At 47.9% G+C, this 21,897-nt stretch overlaps 2 protein-coding genes and 2 long non-coding RNA genes across 4 annotated transcripts; 1 reads left to right on the plus strand and 3 right to left on the minus strand.

The window, feature by feature from the left end:
- The first annotated feature begins 431 nt into the window (after nucleotides 1-431).
- On the plus strand, nucleotides 432-1,106 carry LOC125953538 (uncharacterized). The gene is made up of 3 exons (XR_007468964.1): nucleotides 432-484; nucleotides 556-632; nucleotides 694-1,106. It is a non-coding gene; the product is annotated as an uncharacterized LOC125953538 (long non-coding RNA).
- A 1-nt stretch (nucleotide 1,107) lies between these two features.
- On the minus strand, nucleotides 1,108-5,475 carry LOC125953455 (uncharacterized). The gene is made up of 5 exons (XM_049683061.1): nucleotides 4,918-5,475; nucleotides 4,724-4,809; nucleotides 3,439-3,546; nucleotides 2,400-2,479; nucleotides 1,108-2,331 (listed from the first exon to the last, which is right to left on the minus strand). Exons 1-5 carry the CDS (start codon nucleotides 4,960-4,962, stop codon nucleotides 1,310-1,312), a joined length of 1,341 nt encoding a protein of 446 aa, XP_049539018.1. The 5' UTR covers nucleotides 4,963-5,475; the 3' UTR covers nucleotides 1,108-1,309.
- Nucleotides 5,476-11,464: 5,989 nt separating this feature from the next.
- Nucleotides 11,465-13,472, minus strand: LOC125953536 (uncharacterized). The gene is made up of 4 exons (XR_007468962.1): nucleotides 13,347-13,472; nucleotides 12,620-13,286; nucleotides 12,467-12,547; nucleotides 11,465-12,369 (listed from the first exon to the last, which is right to left on the minus strand). It is a non-coding gene; the product is annotated as an uncharacterized LOC125953536 (long non-coding RNA).
- A 3,905-nt stretch (nucleotides 13,473-17,377) lies between these two features.
- LOC125953635 (pickpocket protein 28-like) lies at nucleotides 17,378-20,942 on the minus strand. Its single transcript, XM_049683317.1, has 6 exons — nucleotides 20,803-20,942; nucleotides 19,954-20,737; nucleotides 19,730-19,890; nucleotides 19,302-19,661; nucleotides 18,947-19,235; nucleotides 17,378-17,386 (listed from the first exon to the last, which is right to left on the minus strand). Exons 1-6 carry the CDS (start codon nucleotides 20,940-20,942, stop codon nucleotides 17,378-17,380), a joined length of 1,743 nt encoding a protein of 580 aa, XP_049539274.1.
- Nucleotides 20,943-21,897: the final 955 nt, after the last annotated feature.

The raw sequence follows: 21,897 nt of genomic DNA on the forward strand, positions 1-21,897 counted from the left end.
CAACGATGTGGTCCACGTTTCGTAACCGTCCAACAACCGCCGCGGCTAGTTGCCCAGAAGAAGGTAATCCACTGTCGACGCGTGGTGTACGATCAATGCGTAGTGCCGCACACCAAAGCAATCGTTGTACCGAAGCTCATCTATCGCCCGAGAACCATCTGCGATCCGTGCGTCATCTACAGGCGGCGGACTGTGGCGGAACCACGAATCGTTTACTGTCGACGCATCGTTCCGGACCCGAGAGTAGTCTGCCGTCCGCGTATGATCGTTGAGCCGAAGGAAGTCTGCACCACGCTCGTCTGCCAACCGAGGCCACAAATTGTGCAGATTCCACCGCCAAGGGACTACTGCTGTGTCCCCACCGGTACAACCTACTCCAAGAACTGTTACTGGCCACCAAGCTTAAGACGGTATTGTGCTCCTCGTTGTTGGTAGGCTTTTTGTTTAAAGAAACCTCCATTGTTCCATGAGGTCACATTGAAAGGTAAGCGGGTTGAAAAAGATGTAAAGAATGTTCGTCTTGGAGAGAAATTAAATCCATTTTCCTATTCGTAGAGTACATATGGAATATGACGGAGAAGACTGTTGGATCGACCTGTCAACGAGTATCCCTTCAAGTACCAACCTATGGAGTAAGTCACTCTAGTCGCACACGAGAGGAGCAATTACTAGCCATTAATTTGATCGTTTCAGGCTACTGTTACGTCGAACGCCCTCCAGCACCGTTCCAAACAGCTACCTGCAACCTGCTGCATCCATTAACAATTCATCATCGTGCTGTGCTTACAGTAGACGTTAAACGTATCCCTCCGTTAGGGATGTTATAGAGTGCAAAGCCTTAGACCAAGTCATAGCTGCGCTTCGAACCTGTTAGAATATCTACCCCCCCCCGTTTGGATTGTTGCTCCGTTCGCTAAATTGTTAGTTGTTCAAATTTGTTACCTGTTCAGACTCCCGCGGCGCTTCATCCGTTGTCGGGTTTTGTTACATCCTTAGCAAAGCATACTTGCATAGCAAAGCAGCTGCAGCAGCCTTCCATGTCACCTAGAGCAAAGCCACTTACCAGAATCTCTCATTCGAGGCGAGAGATGGCACCATTTTCCAATCAAATAAATTTGTCTGCCAGCGATGGTAGCCTGTTTTTCGGAATCCTGAATGCGTAATCTAGCTAATCGTTTATTCTGGTCGCCCAACAACCAGTTCGGGTCGGTCAGCTTAATGGTAAAACTTAAAGACAATACTTGAAAGAACTGAAACTCATGAACTCCACCAACCAACGCAGCATCCACCGCACGAACTCGTGCTCTGTCTACACCATCGTGTTAAGTCCGATAATGGGTTGGCTTTTACTCCGTGCCCGATCGTCCCACTTTTTGGCGGCGTTCGCCACAAACCCGGGCCGTATCGGACTGTCGAACTCGTCGCCCGGTCCGTCCTCGTTCCTTCGCGTGCTGGTGCTACGCTGCGAACAGCGACACCCCGCACTACAGTTCGAATCCGTCGGGGAATTCTGATTCGATCGGCTAAGGTTCGTCCGAATGATGCTCATCGGTTTGGTGGGTGGTGGTGGCCGGGATCGCATGCCCGGATGCCCGGTGGCCGCACTCATTTGCATCGCCTCCTGATCGTACTTATCCGCCGGTACGTAGGTACTGCGCCGTGAAGGGAGTATATCCTCGACGAAGGAATCATTATCGTGATACCCTGGCCCCGCCTGGCTGGCTGGCTGATGCTGATGATGATGTGCCGTAGAACGGCGATTGGAGGAGATCGTGTGCCCTGGTCCAGCATCACGATAGGCTCGCCGATCCCGATAGTCCGTGGTCCGCGGGAGATACTGGATCTCCTTACCCGCTATCCGACGACTTTCCTCCGGTGCCCGGACATGCGCAAACACCGGTACCTGAGCCGAGGGATAAACCTTCCGTTCGACGATGGATTCGGCACTACGGTTAAGATCCCGCGCCCGCTCATCCCGATACTCCTCGACTACCGATGGTCGACCGTGCGGTGCGTGATGCGCCGGATGATGGTTCGCCTGTGGAGGCGGCGTTCGCTGATTGCTAGTGTCCGCCTTAGAGACGACGAAAATCGGTGCCTGCTCGGTGTCGGTCGCGACGTCCTTCTTGATCGTCGGTCGATCGGTCACATCGGTGCCCCGGGTGAGGCTCGACGTATCCGTCTGCGTCATGTGAGCCGTCATGCGTGCCAGCGGATCGGCCAGATCGATAACGAACAGTATTGCCACCAGAAACGAGAGGCAACCGAGTATGATGGCGTTATCGTGCAGATCTGGATGGACCTGATCTATCGAGGCGAACACCAACCCACCTGCCGGAATGTCAAGTGTCAATACGTGCACCGTCCCGCCCTCTCCTTTCCCCCCAACGCGGACTTACCTGCAGCAAAAAACAATAGTGTCCCCAGCGATAGTACGATCTTCTCGAACAGATTCGGACGTGTCTTTGCGTCGACGCATCTGAAACGACATTGAGATTAGGACACGTTAGACCGACAGCATGTTTGCAGAGCAGAGGGAAGTGTCATTTCTGGCGACAAACCTCCCCCTACGACGGAACCGTATGAGCTCATGCTTTATGATATCACATCGTCGGCCGTTACCGACCGACCTGCAGCACAAGCCGCACCATTGTTCCGCCAAGGCAGGCGAATTATGCTAAAAGCATGGCCACGCCACACATCATCGAAAGAAGGGGTCTCCATTGTGTACCGCGTGTAGTTGAAGTGCGTCTTGCGCAAGTTGCAACCCTATCGTCTATCGCCACCTGCCTGGCCACCTCGCCTCGCCCCCGGCTAGATATGTCACCGTACAGTGCACCGCACTAGCGACTGTACGACCTCGGTCGAGTCGGTTCCTTGGTCGGATCAGTCTCCGACAGAACTTCACAGTTCGATGGCGTTAGAGGCGACGTGCAAAAAAAAACGCTGGCCAGTGGAAACGGCAGCCAGTGTGTACCAGCACGCATGTGCCAGGGGGATGAAGGTCATCTCTCCCATCAAACGCCTTTGACGACTCGCTAGACAAAGCCGCTAGACTCGAACAACAACAACAAAGCAAAGGTATTTATGAGAAAATGTTCAACTTCCGACCGTTGCACTAGCAGCCGGAGTCGAGGAGAAGTCGAGCTTAAAGAGCTTAACGCAAGTTCCCACCTTCCACTGATTCATTTGATTTGGTCGCCGAACACAGAAGCAAAAAAACGCCTAAAGAGAGAGGGTTCGATAAAAAGGGGGTAGTAGGGAAAGGAGGCTAGAGGCTACTACAAGGAAGCGGAAACCAACACCAAACAATCCATGACAACCAAATGGCAATAGTAGAAGAAAACGAAGAGACAAATACACGCAGACACACACACACAAACATTCTGCCCCTTTTAGTCTAACCCAGGTGGGCGCCAGGTTCTGGGAGTTGCTGACCTTGTAATTAACATCAGTGCGATGACTATCGTGTAGCCACCGTAGACGATGTTCGTAAATGCATTTCCCCCGCTGCTCCAGGTTATGTTGTGTATCAGGCTCCATTCGCTGTGAGGAAGAGAGACGATAGGCAAGATATGAGATGTCTATTGTGTTGATTCCTGCTGAGCTAATGTATAGGAAAGGTTATGCAAGTGTTATAAACAAGCTATTTAAATTTCTTACTGTTAAATTTCGATTAGATTAGATATACAGATCCGATATAAAAATAATTCTTATTATACTCGTGCATTTAATCATATCGTTGGCACAAGAGACCATCGAGGAAAGAGAAACCGTGTATAAGAATAAGCCTCGGAGGTCTAAAGTTATCTGTATATGTATAAAAGGATTCAAAGCACTTCACAGTATGTCCTTGCAGATATTTCAAAGATAATCCAATTCTCCTATACAATAAAATAGAAGCTCAAAGGAAGAGAAAGTAGTAGACAAAATGGGCTTCTCTCTATAGTTATTGGAGTTGCAGAATATATTATTGGTGCTTAAGGATAACAGGACAGGACATTATTTGAATTGAAGGAATTTTGTTAAATAAAGCAACATCATCCAGATCCGATTGTTTTATTGCTATACAAAAATTCGATTATCTTTTTGTATTAGCATGGGCTATATCTATTCGAGAGAGGATCAATGTTTCGATTGATTTTTATGATGTCAAAATATCCAGTTGAACCCATGTATAAATAACACATCAAATCCAACAATATTTTTTGCTTCTAGTACTATTCATGTTTAAATAGCATAGAAAAAAATTAAGGTAATCTGGCTGCTTTGTATTTTCTTTTAACAAAACAAAAAAACAGAACCAGCGACTACTGAACGTCACTTTCTCGAGCAACTTAATAACACAACCAACGACCGAAAGATAGAGATCCACAGTTAAATGCTTCATTATTACATTCCAGAAAAACTCATCTTGAAAGCGGAAACAGTTTGTAATTGTTTCAAGTCAACCAAGCACAACAGACACACACACACACACACACACACACACACACAGCAACCGATTTGAAGCGTCCTTGGTGACGATCTAGTCGTCGAAGTGAGAAATAGCTTCTGGTTTCTAGGCCTTCCCCCCTCCCGTGTCGCTCGTTAAACGATGCAAATTGCACCAAATGAACGGCAGCGAGAGAGTTGGAGACAAACGCCGCCACCATGGCCACTCCGGCCACCGCCAGGTTAATTATGCCAACAAACGACCAACATGCGATGCATGTGAACTTACCGCGATAGCTTCTGATTTCGCACAAACACTCGCCGTGACTCATGATCGGTGATGATCTTTGTAATAACGCACGCCACACAACCTAACTGCCGAAGCGGCGAAAAAGCGGCAGCCAAAGGGAAACGGAATAGAGGAAAATTATGGAATTGAGTTTCGCGACCCACGTCACCGGCCATCCATGCTTGCAAACTTACTAATTCTAGAAACTTGATCACTATCCTAGCCGCCGGTTTCACCATATTCTTAACCGCTCTGCTGCGCCTGAGTGGGTCTGAGAGGTCTTCACTTCACCGCTCGTCGATACAACAACAAACAATCAATCCCGAACGCACCTCCGTCGATCGATCGATCATTCCTTCAACGGGTTTCGGACAACTTCACTTGGTCTTTGGCACACACACACACACACACACTATCGCACAGACCTAAAGGGAAATCACTTTGAGTGCGTCTGCTGCCAGCCCCCGTCCTCTAATTGAGAGCATTGGCCAATAAACTCAGTGACGCGTGCATGATGCTGATGTTACACGTTAATCATTCACCCAAACTCATCATTCATCGAGCACATCAAACTGCACATTATTACTTGCACCGCACTTTACGACTTTACACATCGTGCGCAGATGCAGATGCTCCGACTGCGTTAGCGTGGTGCGTTTCTGGCCTAACGATGCGTACAAGTCACTTTCACAGTCACCGATCAACGGCAAGGTGCGTTACCCTTGGGACTGATAAGACTGATCGCTGCTCCGTTCCGTACCGTCCGCTCCGTACCGTGGCTAATCGAGGAATGGCTTTTCCCGGCCAGGTGCTGGCAGCTTTTTTCCCACCCACCCAAAAAGACCGATCTCCCACCACAACGCCGAGAACGTCGCGATCACCGCGACAATGACTCAAACAATGCCCGCGAGCGCGCGCACACACAAACATAGGTTGATTAGGGAGAGCCCGCGAGAGCTGCTACACCACGGAGCGTACATGCGGAGAGTACACATATGCGCCGAGCCAGCCAGCCAGCCAGCCAGCCAGCCAGCCAGCCGGCGGCCACTGTGTGCCGGTTGTGTTGGTGGTGCACGTCTTGGAAGATAACGTCTCACAACGCGAAGGGGCACCGCCAAGGGGAAAACAATGCCCGGTTTCAAGACACCGACACGCATCGAGCTCGTCACTAGGCAGGAATGAGTGGGTGGTGGGTGGTGGGTGGAAGGGGGGTGAGGGAAACGTTTGGAGCGTTTTTTGTTCAAACATAATTCAACAAATCGTGTCGCGACTTTATTATATTTCGTTTTGTCAATGTCTCTAGCAGTTGGAAGGAGGAAGAGGTGAAGTGAGGGGAACCAGAGGGGGTGCAGTGTAGTGTGGGTGTTTGAAGGTAGGTCACAGCAAAAGCAAACTGGCGGGGCGTTGGCTCGCACAACGAAAACAATAATAGGTGCATCAATTGTTAGACGGCAGATGTTACGGGCCCCGGCATCGGAATGCCTCCGAACGAAGCACAACGAGACGAATTGACAAGCAAATCACAGGCGAATGTACTGCAGCCTTCCAACCCCTGCTTCTTCTTCGTCTGATCTTGAGCATGATGTCACAGTGTGGTATAGGAGCCGTAATGTTGAACGTTTTACCCGGGAAGCGACAGCATAAACGCTACAAAATGGTACCATCGGTGAGAGAGCATAAAGGGAAGGAGAAGAGGGTGTCGCATTTTACCATACACCTTTCGGTGCCTGATAGCAGCATAGTAGGGGCTGCTCTTATCAGCCACAACCACCCACTCACAGGACGCCTCCCTATAGCATGCGTACGTGTGAAAGTGCATTCCTAGCTGTGTTGTAGGCGATGGAAAGTGAAAAGCGTTGATGGGCACGGGATCGGTCGATCGGTGTTTTCGCAGTAATTTCGCTCCGACAGAAGATATGTTTCTTGATTGCCAACATACCCGTTAGCATACCCATCGGACAGTAATTGAATGAGAAATTTAGATTGATTAGCAGCGCTCATTAAATGGTGCTTTTCGCTGAAGTAAAGTGATCCTTTGTCCTGGACTTTTGCGAGGGCATCAAACGAATGAGTTGCACTAGTTGATGTTACAAATAATTTAAAATTGATCGATAAGATCTCATAATTACAGTTCTTTGAATAGGAATACAGTACTTCAAACGTATGCTAAGCTCATACTTGGAGTCGTTTGCGATCTACGCCTCTTTATGCTATCATTTTATCTTCAGATTTCGGTTGTCAGCCAACATATTGATCGTTAGTGCCTTTTCCTTGTTTTGCTTCTTTTCTTTTTCTACACCAAGTAGGATGAATGAAATGAGCGTGTATGAGGTACTTTAAGGTATTAAGGTTTCTTGAAACAAACGTGTTGCAACCCCTCCATTTGTCATGCTCCATTCGGTGAAGTATGACATTTGAGTCATACTTCAAATACAACACAGCGCCTTCTACGATATGCATGTCTGAATCGACGGGTATTGTCCAGCACGCCGGACCGACTCCAGGCACTTGTCACCTGTAAAGAATGGAACAGCTAACCGAACGTTATACACTTAAACCCAATAGTGGCGAGGTGGCGAGATCTGAGAGGGTGGAGGAAATGGTACAACAAACAGACTTCGGTACTAGCTAATTACAGTGGATCTGGTGACGGCGAAGGAAGTTTCACTTTTCCCCTAAAACATCCATAAACACCCCCCCGGGAGGTGTCCAATATTTGTCTTTAGCTTTAGATCCGCTCGCCCGCTGGTCACTAAGGCGCGTACATCATGCAAATTCCCAACCTCTCGCAATCCGGGGCCGGAAGCATATGGTTACGATACGATCGGGTACCGCCGTGGTGGACAAAGGATAGTTTTCATGGCACGCTGGTCACCAGGCCAGTTTCCCAGGGCCTCTCGTGCACCTGCCAAGACCCGTGCAAGATGTTCAATGTGTCTAATTTGGATGAAACAATAGGAGCCTCAAGAAGGCGGCCGGCCAGTCGACCGAGGCCGGGTCCATTACTGACCAGAACAACAGCTAACGGCCACAGAGGCCTTGGACCTACCAACAGATCATATTTGCTGTTGACATATTAATTTGATTGATTAATAAACCGCAAATTGCCACGAACGGTGCGGTCTCAGCGCTGCAGAACCTCTCGATGACCTCTTTTACGCAACGCTCCGCGCCAAGACCTTCACCTACCGCAAAAACCCCTTCATGGCTTTGTCACTTCCCCCGGCGTGTCGTCCTCGCATCGGCTGCAGCTCATTACGATCGATGGATCCTCCGGAGGTTGCTCCGGATCATCGGCATCCTGTTTCCATGGCACGCGGAACGGTTTATCTCCCTTCGATAGCGCACTGGGTTGCAGCCGATAAGCACATCCGATCGCTCGGCCAATGTCGTAGTACGAGTAGTTGTGATACGAGAAGTACTCGGGATTTTTGTAGGGAAACCCTTTCGCCGGATTGCCGGTCACGTGGATTGGACCGAGTTGCTGCGTGAGATTAATCAATGAGCATCGGGATTCAGCAGCACAACCCGGTCTTGCCCGGTCGCCATACCTGTTCGTGCTCCGTTTCGCGGAACACTTTCGGGGACATGGCCGGAAGGATCTCGTAATCGGCTGGCGAACTGCATTTCGGTTTGTTTCGGAGCGATGCATCCAAGGGGTAAGTATCGGGCTGCAGGAGGGTGAGAGAAAATGAGTTGCTGAAGAGAGTTTCCGCTGAAAACGAGATTGATAGGCTTCATTTTACCTCTATTTTACACAAAAATTTTCGCTGACTACAAAACCGACGAGCAATGTTCATCAACAGCCTCATCTTGTACGTTGGTCGATGGCTACTATTCATGTTTCAATGAATGAGTAGATGCGATCAAATGATTCATAAACTCCAATAAAGAAGTTCTTTCTCTCATATATGTTATCCCTTTGTTTATCCCTTTTCTTTTGTAACAAATTTTACGGAGTTTTATTGAAGTTTAACTTTTAAAGTGTGCGTATTTCTTTAACCTTTAAAATAGTTGGTAATGACTTCACTAGCTCTTGTGACAAAATAAAAAAAATCATCACCAAACGAAGAAAGGCGCACGTGTGGCCGCTGCTGTCACTCGACTCGGGCTTTGCATTCATCCTGCAGCTTCATTCATTCCCCCAAAAGTAAGCCAAATGGTCTATAACTGTTCGATAAATCTTCCGAAAAATGAGAAACCACGCGTCATCCACGGTTCTTCCAAACTCCTAGCGTCATCAAAAAGAAGAATTACCGATCGAGAAGCTGCAGGATGGGGAGGAAGACCCGGGGTCGGATGGTGCAGAAGATGAGACGAGATTTACATACAAAACGAATATCACCACAAGACATAGCGTCTCGGCGAATATGTTTTCGACACATTCCAACACACTCAGCGACACCCGGACGCGGGGTTGGATTGCGCTTGCGTCATTCACACCTTGAGGGGAGGTGCTTCTTCACCTCACTAGGTAGTGGGTTCTCTTCGCTTATCTTTCGGCGATAGACCTTGGTAGACGAGAACCCACCTGTGTCCACCTGCTGCCAGCGATGTGCTTGAACTGTGATAACCAACACACATACACATTGTTCGCTTGTGGTTCTTCACCACCAGCGGCGATGTCGCTTGAGTTGGTCAAGCATCGCTTGGCTCGGGGCTTTGGTTTCTCTCACTCGCGGCGTGTGTTTAGTCTAAAAATATTGTTCCGTCCTGAGCTCGGTAGGGCCGGTCTGGGAGGACGTGCACAGCGTTAAACCATCGCCAACGGTACATGGTGAGGATCGCTGAAAGAGAGCAGCATTCGCGCGATGCCAGCCACTAATCGTTCATCACAACGTATTAGCTTCAAATATTGCGATAGCCAAAGTACCGTAACGTTTCACAGTAAAACTTACATATTTTGCTATCGATTTTTGTGTCGATCTTCAGCAGCAGAGAATTGGATTTCCTTGCTGGAGCGATCAGTACGACGCGAGCAAGGGGCGGCCTATCGCAAGTCGTGACCAAGCATTTATTTTAAACAAATCCAGAGATTTTCCAAACATGAATGCGAAAAGGAATCGAGGCCTATTCTTGTTCTGATTCGAGATGCTTTGATTGTGTGATGTTGTCTCGATGGAGGCGCACTACCACGTTATCATTTCTTTCTACAGAATCGCCACTTTGGTGAGGAATTTTCGCAAGACATTTTCCTGATGATCGTGCTAATCTAAAACTCTAAGTAAAAACTAATCTAAGTAAAAACAATAATTATTGTTACGGGATCGTCGACAGATGAGCAGGGGATCGATGGGATAAAAGATGCACTGCAGGCAGAGCTGCGCAATACGCTGAAGCGCAAGATCAAGAAACAGGACATCGACGACGGTGACTGCACGAAGAACGAGGAAATTGAACGATCGATCGAAGCAACGCGCAGTGAGATACAGCTTAAGCTGAACGGTGCAGCAGAACCCACCATCAAACCAGCCGATACTCCAAAGGTGGAAAATCCACTGAAGACACTTGTCGACGCGATTGATAAGGAACGGGGAGTTATTACTACAGCTGCTACTGCTGCTACGGTCCCTCATCCTAAACAAGCAAGTCCTGTACTCGGTAAGAAACCTCCATCACCGAACACATCGACAAATAAAACTGTAGACACTCCGAAGTCTGCGACAAAGGCTGTGACGGTGGTGATGCCACCGGTTCAAAACGGAAACACTGCGGTAGTCAATATAAGTCCGACACCATGGAAAAAAGCTGTCCCAGCGACTACTAGCCCAATTGTCCCTAGTACTCCCAAGTTACCGGAAGCCAACGAACCGATTGTGAACCCGTCGCCGTGGAAGAAAACGGTTTCTCCAACAACGGTGACCATCTTGCCCAAGGCTCCAAGTTCTCCCAAGTCCATGGCAAACGAATCAACCAAGAGCATCGCCACCGTCACTAGCCCTCAGGCGGGTCGGCCCGAGAGAGTCACCTCTGCCGGTGTCGCTCCAGCGGTAGCCAACCTGTCGGCCATGTTCAGCGGCGGTTCAGCATCGAATACGCTTCCAAAGACGAATGGAACACTCCAGAAGGGCGCATCGCGACTCAATAGCACACCGGCTCCAGCGAGTTCCGTTGTGGCCAGCACTGGCAACACTAAACAAGCCACCAATAACACTCTCTCAAATACCTTACCAAGGGTTAAGGCACAACCGACGGCCAAGAGTACGCCTTCTACCCCTTTCTTTGACGGGCGATTTTTTTCGACCAAAAGACCAAAAGAGAGAGCGAGGTACAAAAGCGAGGTACAAAAGGTCGAGCGAGGTACCAACGCGAGGTACCAAACGGGAGCGGATAAAAAATATGCTGCTGCTGTTTTTTTGTCGCTAGATGTTGAATGCGGATTGCATAACACCAGGGGTAAACCACACGCGATTTTAGAAGAAACATATTTTTTGGGTTTCTAGGCATAAGTTCGGTCTGGGAAAATGATATTTAGAAAGAAATTATACGTAGAAAACCACTTGCGCATGCCTGCTGCCGACCATCAGAATTACACGATGCATTCATTTGTCGTAGCGACTGGCGTTCAATCTGAAAACATTTATCGGCCACGTGTTCTGCAGTTGTTGAAGAGTGCGTAATATGCTCGCCACGATGATTAGCGTTCTTCGGTTGCGCTGCGACTACCGCTTACGATGACTCATCGCCCAAAACTCAGTTTATCTACAGCCAGTCCACGGTATAATCAACAACACATTCTTCATTACAAACTTGTAGGTTTTATTTTGATAAATGAAACACCCGATGTGTTGGCGAGCCAATCAGCTTCTCCAAAACAGCAGAACGCGTTGTTTAATGTTACATTTTGCAGTAATGATTAAAGTTAATTTCAGAAGAAATTATAGTGAATACAGTTATTCTCACAGAAAGTGTATTAAAGAAAAACTATAATCCTACAGAACGTGGCGATCTCGAAGGATGTATGGAGAGCGTGAAACAGAAATGTTTTTTGACGATTAAGTGTAGTGTGTGCCTTGTGCTGTTGTGCATCAACATAACGAGAGAAACTTGGGCTTAGCGTAAAATTGTGCTCCTACAGCCTATGCATCATGATACCTAACACTATTCGATCAAATCGATACTACGCGATGGTAATCAGTAACATCCAGAACAAAACTAGCAATCGTATGTTGAAGCTACGAATATCGCAAAGGACTCTGATGGTCGTTCCTTGCTAAATCTCACGCAAACAGTGATTGTACAGCCAGATATAAACAAGATGATACCCTTCAAAACCAGTTTAAAGTTGCGTCTCGCGTAGTCTTCACAACATGCGGATTGTGAATGATATTATTCAGATACCAAGTAACATAACACACGAAAGTTACTCCATCACAAATGATGGATTGTGAGACTATAAATTTTTCACAAAAGAATGTAGTCAATATCGTATCTCGTCCTTTTCAGGCTTGATACAACTCAACAAACCCATCTGCATACCAGGGGACAAGCTAAAGTTCCGTGTGATAGTGGTCGATGCTGATTTAAAGCCAGCTTTGCCCCATGAAACAATCAAGTTCTAACTACGATGTGATAAGATATTGCCTGTTTTACCAGTAGAGTATGTTGCTGTGACCATCAACCTCGCCATATGATTCAATTTGATGCTGCAACGATAAACCAGAAGGATTCACATTAATATTTCGTTAAACCAGTTTGTTGTAAGCAATGGTAACTTAAACAAGTTTGTTGTAAGTTGTATACCCAGACAGAGGTTGTAGTTTGCTCATCGGAGTTATGATGGCATTTGCTATGACGTTGTATCTCGTAATCAGCTTCGTATACCTATCATTCAAAAATAAAATTAAAAATAAAAATTAATTTATGTATCTTCCTTAAAATGATTGAATTACTCACAATAAACTGATGAGCTCCTTGGTTGTAATCGTTTTAAATACGCTCAATAAGTCGATTCACCTCGTCTCAAATGTATTCGAAATCAATTCTTTGCCATTTGATGTTGGTTTTATGTAGTATGTTCTCTTTGCCGGAAAGAGGGAATATTTGGTTTGGAATTCTCTACTGTAAAAACTGACAATGCCCTGTCACATCGTAGTTGGAATCAGAGCATGCTTTAAATCGGTATCGGCCACAATCAAACGGATCTTTAGCTTGTCGCCTGGTGTGCAGATGGGTTTTATGAGTTGTATCAAGCCTGGCAGCGAGGATCTACGATATTCGCTCTATTTGTGTGTTGACACTTTGCAGTCTCACAATAAATCCATTATCATAGAGCAATTTCCGTTTGTTATGTATCTTGGTATCTGAATAATATCATTCACAATCTGCATGTTGTGAAGACTATGCGAGATACAATTTCAACCTCGGTTTGAAGGCCATCATCTCATTTGTATTTGGCTGCACAGTCACTGTTTCCGTGAAATTTAGCAAGAGAGGGCCATCAGAGTCGCTTCGTTTTTTGCGTAGCTACAGCATTCTATTGGTACTTTTGTTCTGGATCTTACTGACCAGCACCGTGTAGTTTTGATTTGGTTGAAAAGTGTTTGTTCCTATCACGAAATAACTGGACAAACAAACATGTACATTAGCTATTAGTTTAGAAGTTCTAGTTAGCTCAACTTACGTTTCTCTCGATATGTTCATACCCGTCAGCACAAGACACACACCACATCTAACCACAAACTACATTTCTGTTTCCAGCACTCTGCACATCCTTCGAGATCGCCACGTTCTGTGGGACTGAATCAACTCGAACTAGCCGACCAAACGCTTGGTCGAGGTCTCACCATAAAAAGCTTCACACACACCCAACGCTATCAATGTACATTTACTCTTTCCTTCGAACCTAGTGTACCAGCAAAACTAGTTATAGCTACTATCGCAAAAAGTAGCGACTCATGGCGCCATTCGTTGTTCTGGAAAAGCTGATTAGGTTCCGAACACAAAATTAACAGCTATCAGAATCAACAGAACAAACTCCAGAAGTTTCCTACTGACGAATGTGTCGATTACTGGACCGTCCACGTCAGAGGTTGATAATATTAATGTATTTGGGTTTTTTCCTATTTCTATTTTTTCTACTCAACAATATAGTCCAGGGCACGGACTCCTTTTCAGACTTCTTCGTTAGGACTGACTCACGAGGTTCCCAGAACGGAAAGAATGGTGGCCAATCTTGTCAAATATAGAGCGACATTTATTCGTTTATATGGCGAACAACTAACTTTTTGCTAATAATCGAAATAACATAAAATAAGAACAACACCAAAATCATTTTTAAAAAATGCTTTGTCTAATAAACACAAAAATTACTAACCCAAACTTGGTAAACTAAACTAAACCGTCATTCTAAACATAAATGCTCGACTTCACAACCAACGATTGATGGCATAATTGGAATTCATAAATTTTTGTCACCGGAACATGCGTGGAAAAGGTAGCGCGGCGTTTCCACTCCCCCTCCAAAATGCATCGACCACATTAATGCATGCGGGTGTTTGTCATGATAATGACCTCGACACCGTGCGTCCCTTCGAACGATCAAAAATTCTGGGCACGCCGTCGGCATGCGGCTTAATTTGCTGGGAGGCGCGCGCGTCGGAAGAAACTGTCATCAAGGGCTGCTGCTGAAGATTTGTGATTTCCCAGCAAGCGATTGCTGATCGTGTCCGGGTCCCGCCAGATGAGATCCCTTAATTCCACCAGCTTACGGCCGTCTCCGGGTGATTTATATGTTGACCGTGAAACTGATTCTGTCCCCAGGTTGATCACTCTGTCCAAATAGTTTTAATTTATGATGGTCGATTCCGTTTTTGATTGAGCGCCAGTTTGGTGGAGTCGGACAGGAAAGGTCCGTGGGGTTTAAGAATCGGATCGGACTGACTAATAACATCCATAACTCAAAGGTAAACCGTCTCCAGCATTTATTAATGTTTCAGATCGATAGGAAGGGAATTGAGTTGTAAAAGATGACTTCATCTTGCAGTTGATCCCACCGCATTCTCGCATTCTCACATCTTATTCTTAGTTTATAATCCAGCACTCTATCCAGCTTAAAGCTGCGTACATTTCACTTCATCGCCAGCAGCCAGCCACAAAAACCTGATCAACTTTTCTTTTGCACCCTCACACCACGTAAGTACGAACCGATTGGCGCAGTACGTACACAAACCATGTCGGGAACCATGTCTAGGAATCGTAAGTAAGTGCCCGGAGACACTTACCGGAGTCCTCCTCTAGTTGCCCCTCTCTGGCGCCTCTGTACCTGCTCTTTGTGCGACTATCATAAACAAAGGGATTTGTGTCATAATTTAGGATTAGCTTCGAATCAGTGCGCAGCTACCGTCCCTCCAGCCAGTTGCCCTCGTAATGTCACTTTGCATTGAAGCACATGGTAGTCCGCTCCGGTCCGGTACGCCATCAGCGTCAGCTAGTATGCCCCACTGGTCCGAAATGTCGAGAAGAATGTATCGTAATTCATCCGCTCGAGTGCCCTCGCAGTTACACGACACAGCGCGAACGGCGGAAGCGTGATATGATGGAAACAATTAGCCATTAGACTAATCGATGTGACGTGTGCGTGTGTGTAGCGATTGCGAGGCCAAGGGATGTGACAAATTAAATTGAATTTAAATTGAAAATTATTCCTAATCCTCCTAACGCATTCGCATTCTCGTGGCCTGCTGTTCGGGACTGGGGGGGCCTCGTGAAACACCTCGCGATCCCTCGCCGCGATTAGACGTGAGGAGAAACATTTTGAACGAAACAAAAATCGAGGAAGTGGGTAGGATGCCAAAGTTGCAGCGGCTCATCAGGTATCAATTCCCCTAGCGCCATCACATCTGGACGTGGGCGAAATGGCGGCTTTCGGTAATTTGATATGGAAAGCTCAAAGCGACCGCACCTATGCCCAATACTGTACCGCTGCTAGCTGATGAGCTTCATTTCGATAAGATTCCCGAATCGCGTTCGGAAACGAAAAAGCCTGACCTATAACGAACGAGAAGATCCATTAAAATCCATCGTAAAACGCAAAAAAAAGACCAGTCAAAGCCAGTGAACCGGCCAACGGAGCTGTCGCCCCGTTCTTGTCAAAACAAAAAAAAAACAACAACAGGATCTCGATCGTAAAACGAAGTTTTGCTCCACAGTTCACACTGAGCACGGGTGTCCACGGCAAAATGTCATGGATTCAGCCATGGGGACTTTATCGAATTTTTGGATCGGATCGGCAACAGCGGGAGGGAAACACACGCAGCACGCAGCAAGCAAAATCGATTCAATTTAGCGGACACCACGCACGGCGGCTTTACGGACGCCTCTTGTCTAGGCCAATACTTTTATGTTGCGCCCCGGTCACCAAAAAAACGGTCGCTCATTAGTCCCATAGAAAAGGCAATTAAAATCGAGATCGCATCTTGGTCGATTGGTTCCCCGCGCAGACATAGAGATGGCACCCTGGCACTTTGTCTATCAGATATGAGAGCAGATTTATCACCTGATTACGGTGGGTGTTGTTATCCTTTTTGTGTGTGTGTAAACGAATGATCCCTCGGTCGTCGAAACGTCGTTCACCATAGCTTCCACTAGCAGATCGGCCCCTTCGATAACCGGTGGGGTCTACGAGAGTGTGGATTGAAATATCTGATCCGTGCAGCAGATGGTATCATCATTTCACCTACCACACACACACACACACACTGTTAACTGACTGGTGCATCACACGTAAATCTGTCAACGTCGCGGATGCTAATCGAGGGGATTATTTCACGTTTGCCGCGTCTGCCAGCGTCGAGTGTGGCCAACGCGTCTGCGATTACAATCGAACGCACGATAGCTATCTATGGGGACGATTGAATTCTTTAATCTCTAGCATCGGTTTTCAACTGCGAGGAGGGTTTTTCCTGTTGGTTCCAATGTATGGTTCGAGCAAATTAATTTCTTTTTTCAACATGCAACCCACCTGCCTACCATCGCAAGGAGTGAATCGTTTTATCTCAGCAAAGCGAGCCATCCGTTTCCGCTAAAACCCCCAAAAACTATAACGATCCCGCGAATCATCTTTCAGAACAGCATACACTTGATAGGTGTATAAGAATGCGAAACCAATCGCTGTCAGCTTATACCATTTCCAGTGCTGTTTGCATAATTATGCAGTCCATTTGAATATCGAGCCGGACAAACCACCGAACGACGAATCTCCATTTCTGGTTGGAAAAATGATGAAAAAGGAACGCTGTCAATGGCAAATGTTGGGCATCGGTGGCTTCAGGTCGTGGAGATCGTTCTCTTACCCTCATAGACGCTAACATTAAACCAGAAATTTACGAGCTCGTATGATCCGGTCTCGGAAGGGTATAAAAACGCTCTTTCCATAAACGCCAGCCTATTTGTACAGGATTGCTCCGGTGGTTTCCGGATCGAGTTCGAGGATTAACATTTTCGAAAGTTGATGTGATGGTGAATTCATAGCACGTGTGCCATTCGATTGCGAAAAAGGGGGCCAACATTTAAGGGCACAATTTAGGCAGATGATGGATCTTCGATGCAAACGGCGATCCTTCATGCGTTCTATCAGTAACAGACGCTCGAAGCACTGAACTCGAATGCGAGTTATGGAAATCTATGAACAACGAAGGTACGCCTCATGTTATCTCACGGACACTAGCGGGACATAACATAACAGTGAAAAAAAAGGTTCATGCGAAATTCAAGCGACTGCTCGCTATAAAATAGTAACAAGGCCGAAAAATGTGCTTAATATTCAGCATACAGAATGTAGTAGAGCGGGAGCACGCAGAGCTCGGATGTGTGCCCATAGGCATGACCAAAGCTATAAAAGCTTCCCCGCGATCAAGTTATTCACACGCTTAACGAGCTGGATAAACTCCGAAATAGCGCTCGGACTCCTGCTCGATCCCCCGCGACTCCGATTCGCATAGCGTTTTACTTGCTGAGTGAATTAATAACTTCGTCAAATCCTGCTACTCCAAAACCTGGGCCCCGTGAAATCGCTTTCCATTTGCAAACCGGCGTATCCTCTTGAAGAACGTCTTGCCGTCCCCCCAAAATTGTGCCACGGCAATGTGCTCTACACCTCACGGTTAGCTTGATCGTTCTCACGATAATTTATGACACCAGTGGCGGCCATAAAATGAACCGAACCATTTTCACCCAGGGCACCAGGGCTCCCGTACACTCCCCGGGTGTGATCAAAACCGCGTGACGCACCGAACAACAACCCGCTCACCCTTATTTACATTTCCGATTAGAAAAGCCAACGCCAAAACCCGAACCCCTCTGGACTTTATGACTCTCGGTGATGTGCGCGTGCTTCTGCTGCTGCTGCTGCTGCTACTGCGGGTTGTTTTCATAATTCTTCGATTCGAATGCCCCCCTCTGGTACAGCACATCCAGGAGGTGATGGGATTACCGCAACCGCTGCATCACGGTTCAACCGGTAACCGATCAACAGCTGATCCTCCCGTGTGCTGGAATGTGTTTACATTCCACTGGCATAAGATGAGCACGGGAGGAGAGAAAGAAAAGCGCATTTTTGGCACGAGTTCTAACAATGTTTCCGGCGCGATTTACGATCAAGGTCAAGGTGAACCAGCTGGTGAAATGGCACGCGCAATTACGTTCACGTTTCTTCGATTCACGTTCCTTCCGTTGAAGTGCATGCAGTGGAATACAAATATTATCGTTTCCCTAGGCAAAACAATTAATACAGTTACAAGTTTAAGCTTTATTTAGTTTAACACCCGCCATGGATCACTTTCTCAATGAACGAGCACCCCATGGTAGGGTGAGAACGCGCGTTTGCAACCAATTAGCATTATATTAAGCAGCCTGTCGAGCCTTGGAGAGTTTATGCCGCCGCCTGTTCGCCAATGCCATTTGTCAACTCCATCAAGCAGGGCTCAGACAACCACCACCCTCAGAGATTACGTTGCGAGACTGCTTCTCCTGCACTGCTGCAGTGGCGCCGTTGGCTCGTTGGATCAGCAAACATCATTAAAATTCATTACGGACTGTAACGGACCTGGCGCTCGTTACTGATCGACCCTCTCGCGAGTTGATCGACAAAAATGCAGAATGAAAAGTGAATACGATGGACGGACGGATTGACTGATGGCTGCAGCTCACGTGCGATCTGACGCTCGTTAGGCGGGGAGGTTAGGCAGAGTACCCGATGGGGAACTATGGGATCCAAGGACGTACAGGATACACCCGGTGGCTACGGGTGCTCGCGAGATGGTTCTCGTGTGAAGGCGCTGCACTGGTGTTGCTGGTACCAACCGGACCATACTGCGAACGCAACCACTGACAGAATGGCCGCACGACCAGAAAGTACACCATCTCGGCCAGACTTGTCAGGCTCATCCCGGCCAGCAGCGCCAGTATTCCACCGAAACTGGCCAGCTCTCCGTTGAACGTGGTGTAAGCGACGCGCTTCGTGTAGAGGAATTTGTTATCCTTGAAGTACGCGTACAGTAGCATCGGTTCGAGTCTGCAAGGAATAGGAAGAGCGTGAGATTAGTCTAGGTCTTGGTCCTAGGTTCGACAACGCACATACTTTTCCCGGTCCGGATCCTTGTGTATCATCGAGTCAAGCATCTGCTCCAGATTAAGCCAATCGTTCGAGATCTCGACATCGTACTTGATCGTCGTACAGGCCGGCAAACATTCACACAACTCGTGGCCTTCCGTGCCCATCATCACCGCACCGAGTTCCATCATCTTGGTCGCGGCATTCCGATAGCACCGCACATCCTCAGCACCACAAACCGGTGTCGTGTTGGTACGGGGCATCGCGAACGTCACGCAACCGCACGTCCGTAGCGTAAAGTTGGTGAGACACTCGAACTCACAGTTCTGCTCGTTGTACACCCTAAAGTAGCGCAAGTTCCGTTCGCCAGCGAAGTAACACTGTCGTCTGCGGGCGAGGAGACAGAAAATGAAAGTTTCAAACTTAGCTCTCAGAGCTTAGACTGCTCTGCTTACTTCTCAACAGGATACCGACGTAGACTCTTCTGGGTCGTCAACATCCGTGGCTTCACAATGATCGAGACGGCCTGCATCGGTGGCACCCGGATATGGTACTCGGTGAGCCGTGGAAACTCATCCGGTGGATGAATCGTTACCCGATAGCCCTGCTGGGCACCCTGTAGGTAGATTGAACGCATTACATTGGACACTCATTCACCACACTCCAAATCTAAACTCACCGAACAAACGTACTCCCGGTCGTCGATGTCGGTCTTGAGCAACGCAATCGTACCACCCTTGAACCCGCCGCTAGCGGTCCGCCGCGGGTAGGACAGCAGATCCTCCTCGGCCGTATAGCCGTTCTCCATCGTCCAACCGCTGCTCCGGAGCTGTGACGCTCGCAATGTCTTGAAGGGATGCGAATGCTCACCCGGATTGAGGTCCCGCTCGCGAAATGCCTGATCAGCCGAGAACAGCTCATCGTGGGACAGCATGTTGAAGCTATAGCAGATACCATTCTCCGTCACCTTCCTGGCCCACAGCGTCTGGCAGGGCCGAAAGTTGAAGCTCCACATACAGGTGTTCAAAAGTTCCGTCTGCGGTATCGACATGTTCACCAGCACCGGTACCACCGGCTCTCGATGGGGCTGCTTCCGACGGTGCTCGCCCCCTGGCTCTGGTCCTGGTGGTCGCTCCTCTGCCGCCCCTCCATAGTAGTCATCCTTCGGTCGCATAACGGTCGAGCAGACATGCGATAGGGCACGCAACTGGTTCCACTCGGTCTCGGTTACCAGGGAACGGTTACGGCGCTGGCGGTGATACACTTCCGTCACATTGAAAATGTCCGCCGCGATGCGTGTCTGAGGGCAGATCGTTATCGCCGGGAACGGTATCTGCCATACTTTGATCGTTCGCGACGAGAAGCTCACGATCAGCGGTTTCTCCTGCCAGCGCAGATGTGTGTAGATGATGCCGGAGATGCAGCAGCACAGGGATAGTGTCACCATCATGGACCAGGATGTGCTAGGATCAAGGTATACGAGAAGATTAGAGTATACACACTTTAAATGTAACACATTATTTCTTACCGTTCCAGAAGGGATAGCCCCGGTTCCACAATATACCGCATTCCATGGCACGAGCTGGCCTCGAAGTAATCCCGAAAGATGTTCTTCCACGTGCGCCACCGAAGCCAGGAGTAGAGGCGACGTTGTCCGCTGGGTTCCATTGTTGTTCCACTTTTGAAGGGTCATGAAATACTAGGTCAAGCAGCTAGTTAGCTGCCATATTTAATGTCCCTTTTTAGCAAGCCCGCCAACGAACATCGGTATTGCATGTTCCCGGGCCCGGGCCGGTCGATGGCGTGAGTATCGGTAATAGCCAGGGCAGTGTAATTGCGATGCTCACGGCGATTATCATAAAGCTCGATGGTCCACTTTGGGAACTTGGGTCAGTTCCGTGACAGAGCCCTTGTCCGTTATCACTTTCAGGGTTATCATTTAACCCGCTAGGGGACTCATCGGTTGTTGAAACAATTGTAAAAGATTTACACTCTTGTTCACCTTAAAAAAAAAAAAGGACAGCGGAATGTATCCTGTCTAGTCAACCGCTACATAACCTCGATTTTGAATCCAAGGAGGCCAAGGAATCTATTCCCATGGTCCGGCTCATGGAGCGGCTGACCGTTTAAATAATAAAAGAACTATCGTGCATGTTAGCTACCCTTTGCCCGCTCCCCCTTTTATCGAGCACCACCTTCAGTCCCTCCGGGGGATGACCGAAGCATCAAAACGTGCCAGTGCTAATAACATTCAACATTCAGCAACCGTAAAGTGGCACGCTACCGCACGCGTGCAGCTCGTAAAGCGAACACCTAATAGAACGAGCTATTTACCACGAGGCCTCACATAAGAATCGTATCGTTCTAATAGTTGAATGGTGCAACAGGGAGGTGGGACAACCCGCTCCACCAATACTAATCCTCCACACCCCTAAACCCTAAACTGGGGTGCCCCGCGCCAAACGCCATCAAGCACGCGTACACTCCAATGGGTTATGTCCATTGCCACTTTAATGGCGGACCGACAAAGGGATGATCACCCTCCGCTTCCTCGGGGAAAAAAGGGGACACCAAAGCGCATATCTCGCTGCGTCCGACCGACCGACAATGGATCGTAAAAAAA

The sequence above is a fragment of the Anopheles darlingi genome, chromosome 3 (genome assembly GCF_943734745.1).
Source record: "Anopheles darlingi chromosome 3, idAnoDarlMG_H_01, whole genome shotgun sequence".
Taxonomy (NCBI): Eukaryota; Metazoa; Arthropoda; class Insecta; order Diptera; family Culicidae; genus Anopheles; species Anopheles darlingi.

Coding starts and splice junctions, on each gene's coding strand:
- LOC125953455 (XM_049683061.1), bottom strand. CDS start 4,962: ATGGTGAAACCGGCGGCTAGGATAGTGATCAAGTTTCTAGAATTA. Junction 4,810..4,917: donor TGATCAAGTTTCTAGAATTA/GTAAGTTTGCAA, acceptor CCGCTTCGGCAG/TTAGGTTGTGTGGCGTGCGT. Junction 3,547..4,723: donor CGAAATCAGAAGCTATCGCG/GTAAGTTCACAT, acceptor TCTTCCTCACAG/CGAATGGAGCCTGATACACA.
- LOC125953635 (XM_049683317.1), bottom strand. CDS start 20,942: ATGGAACCCAGCGGACAACGTCGCCTCTACTCCTGGCTTCGGTGGCGC. Junction 19,662..19,729: donor CGTCGGTATCCTGTTGAGAA/GTAAGCAGAGCA, acceptor CCTCGCCCGCAG/ACGACAGTGTTACTTCGCTG. Junction 19,236..19,301: donor AAGGATCCGGACCGGGAAAA/GTATGTGCGTTG, acceptor TATTCCTTGCAG/ACTCGAACCGATGCTACTGT.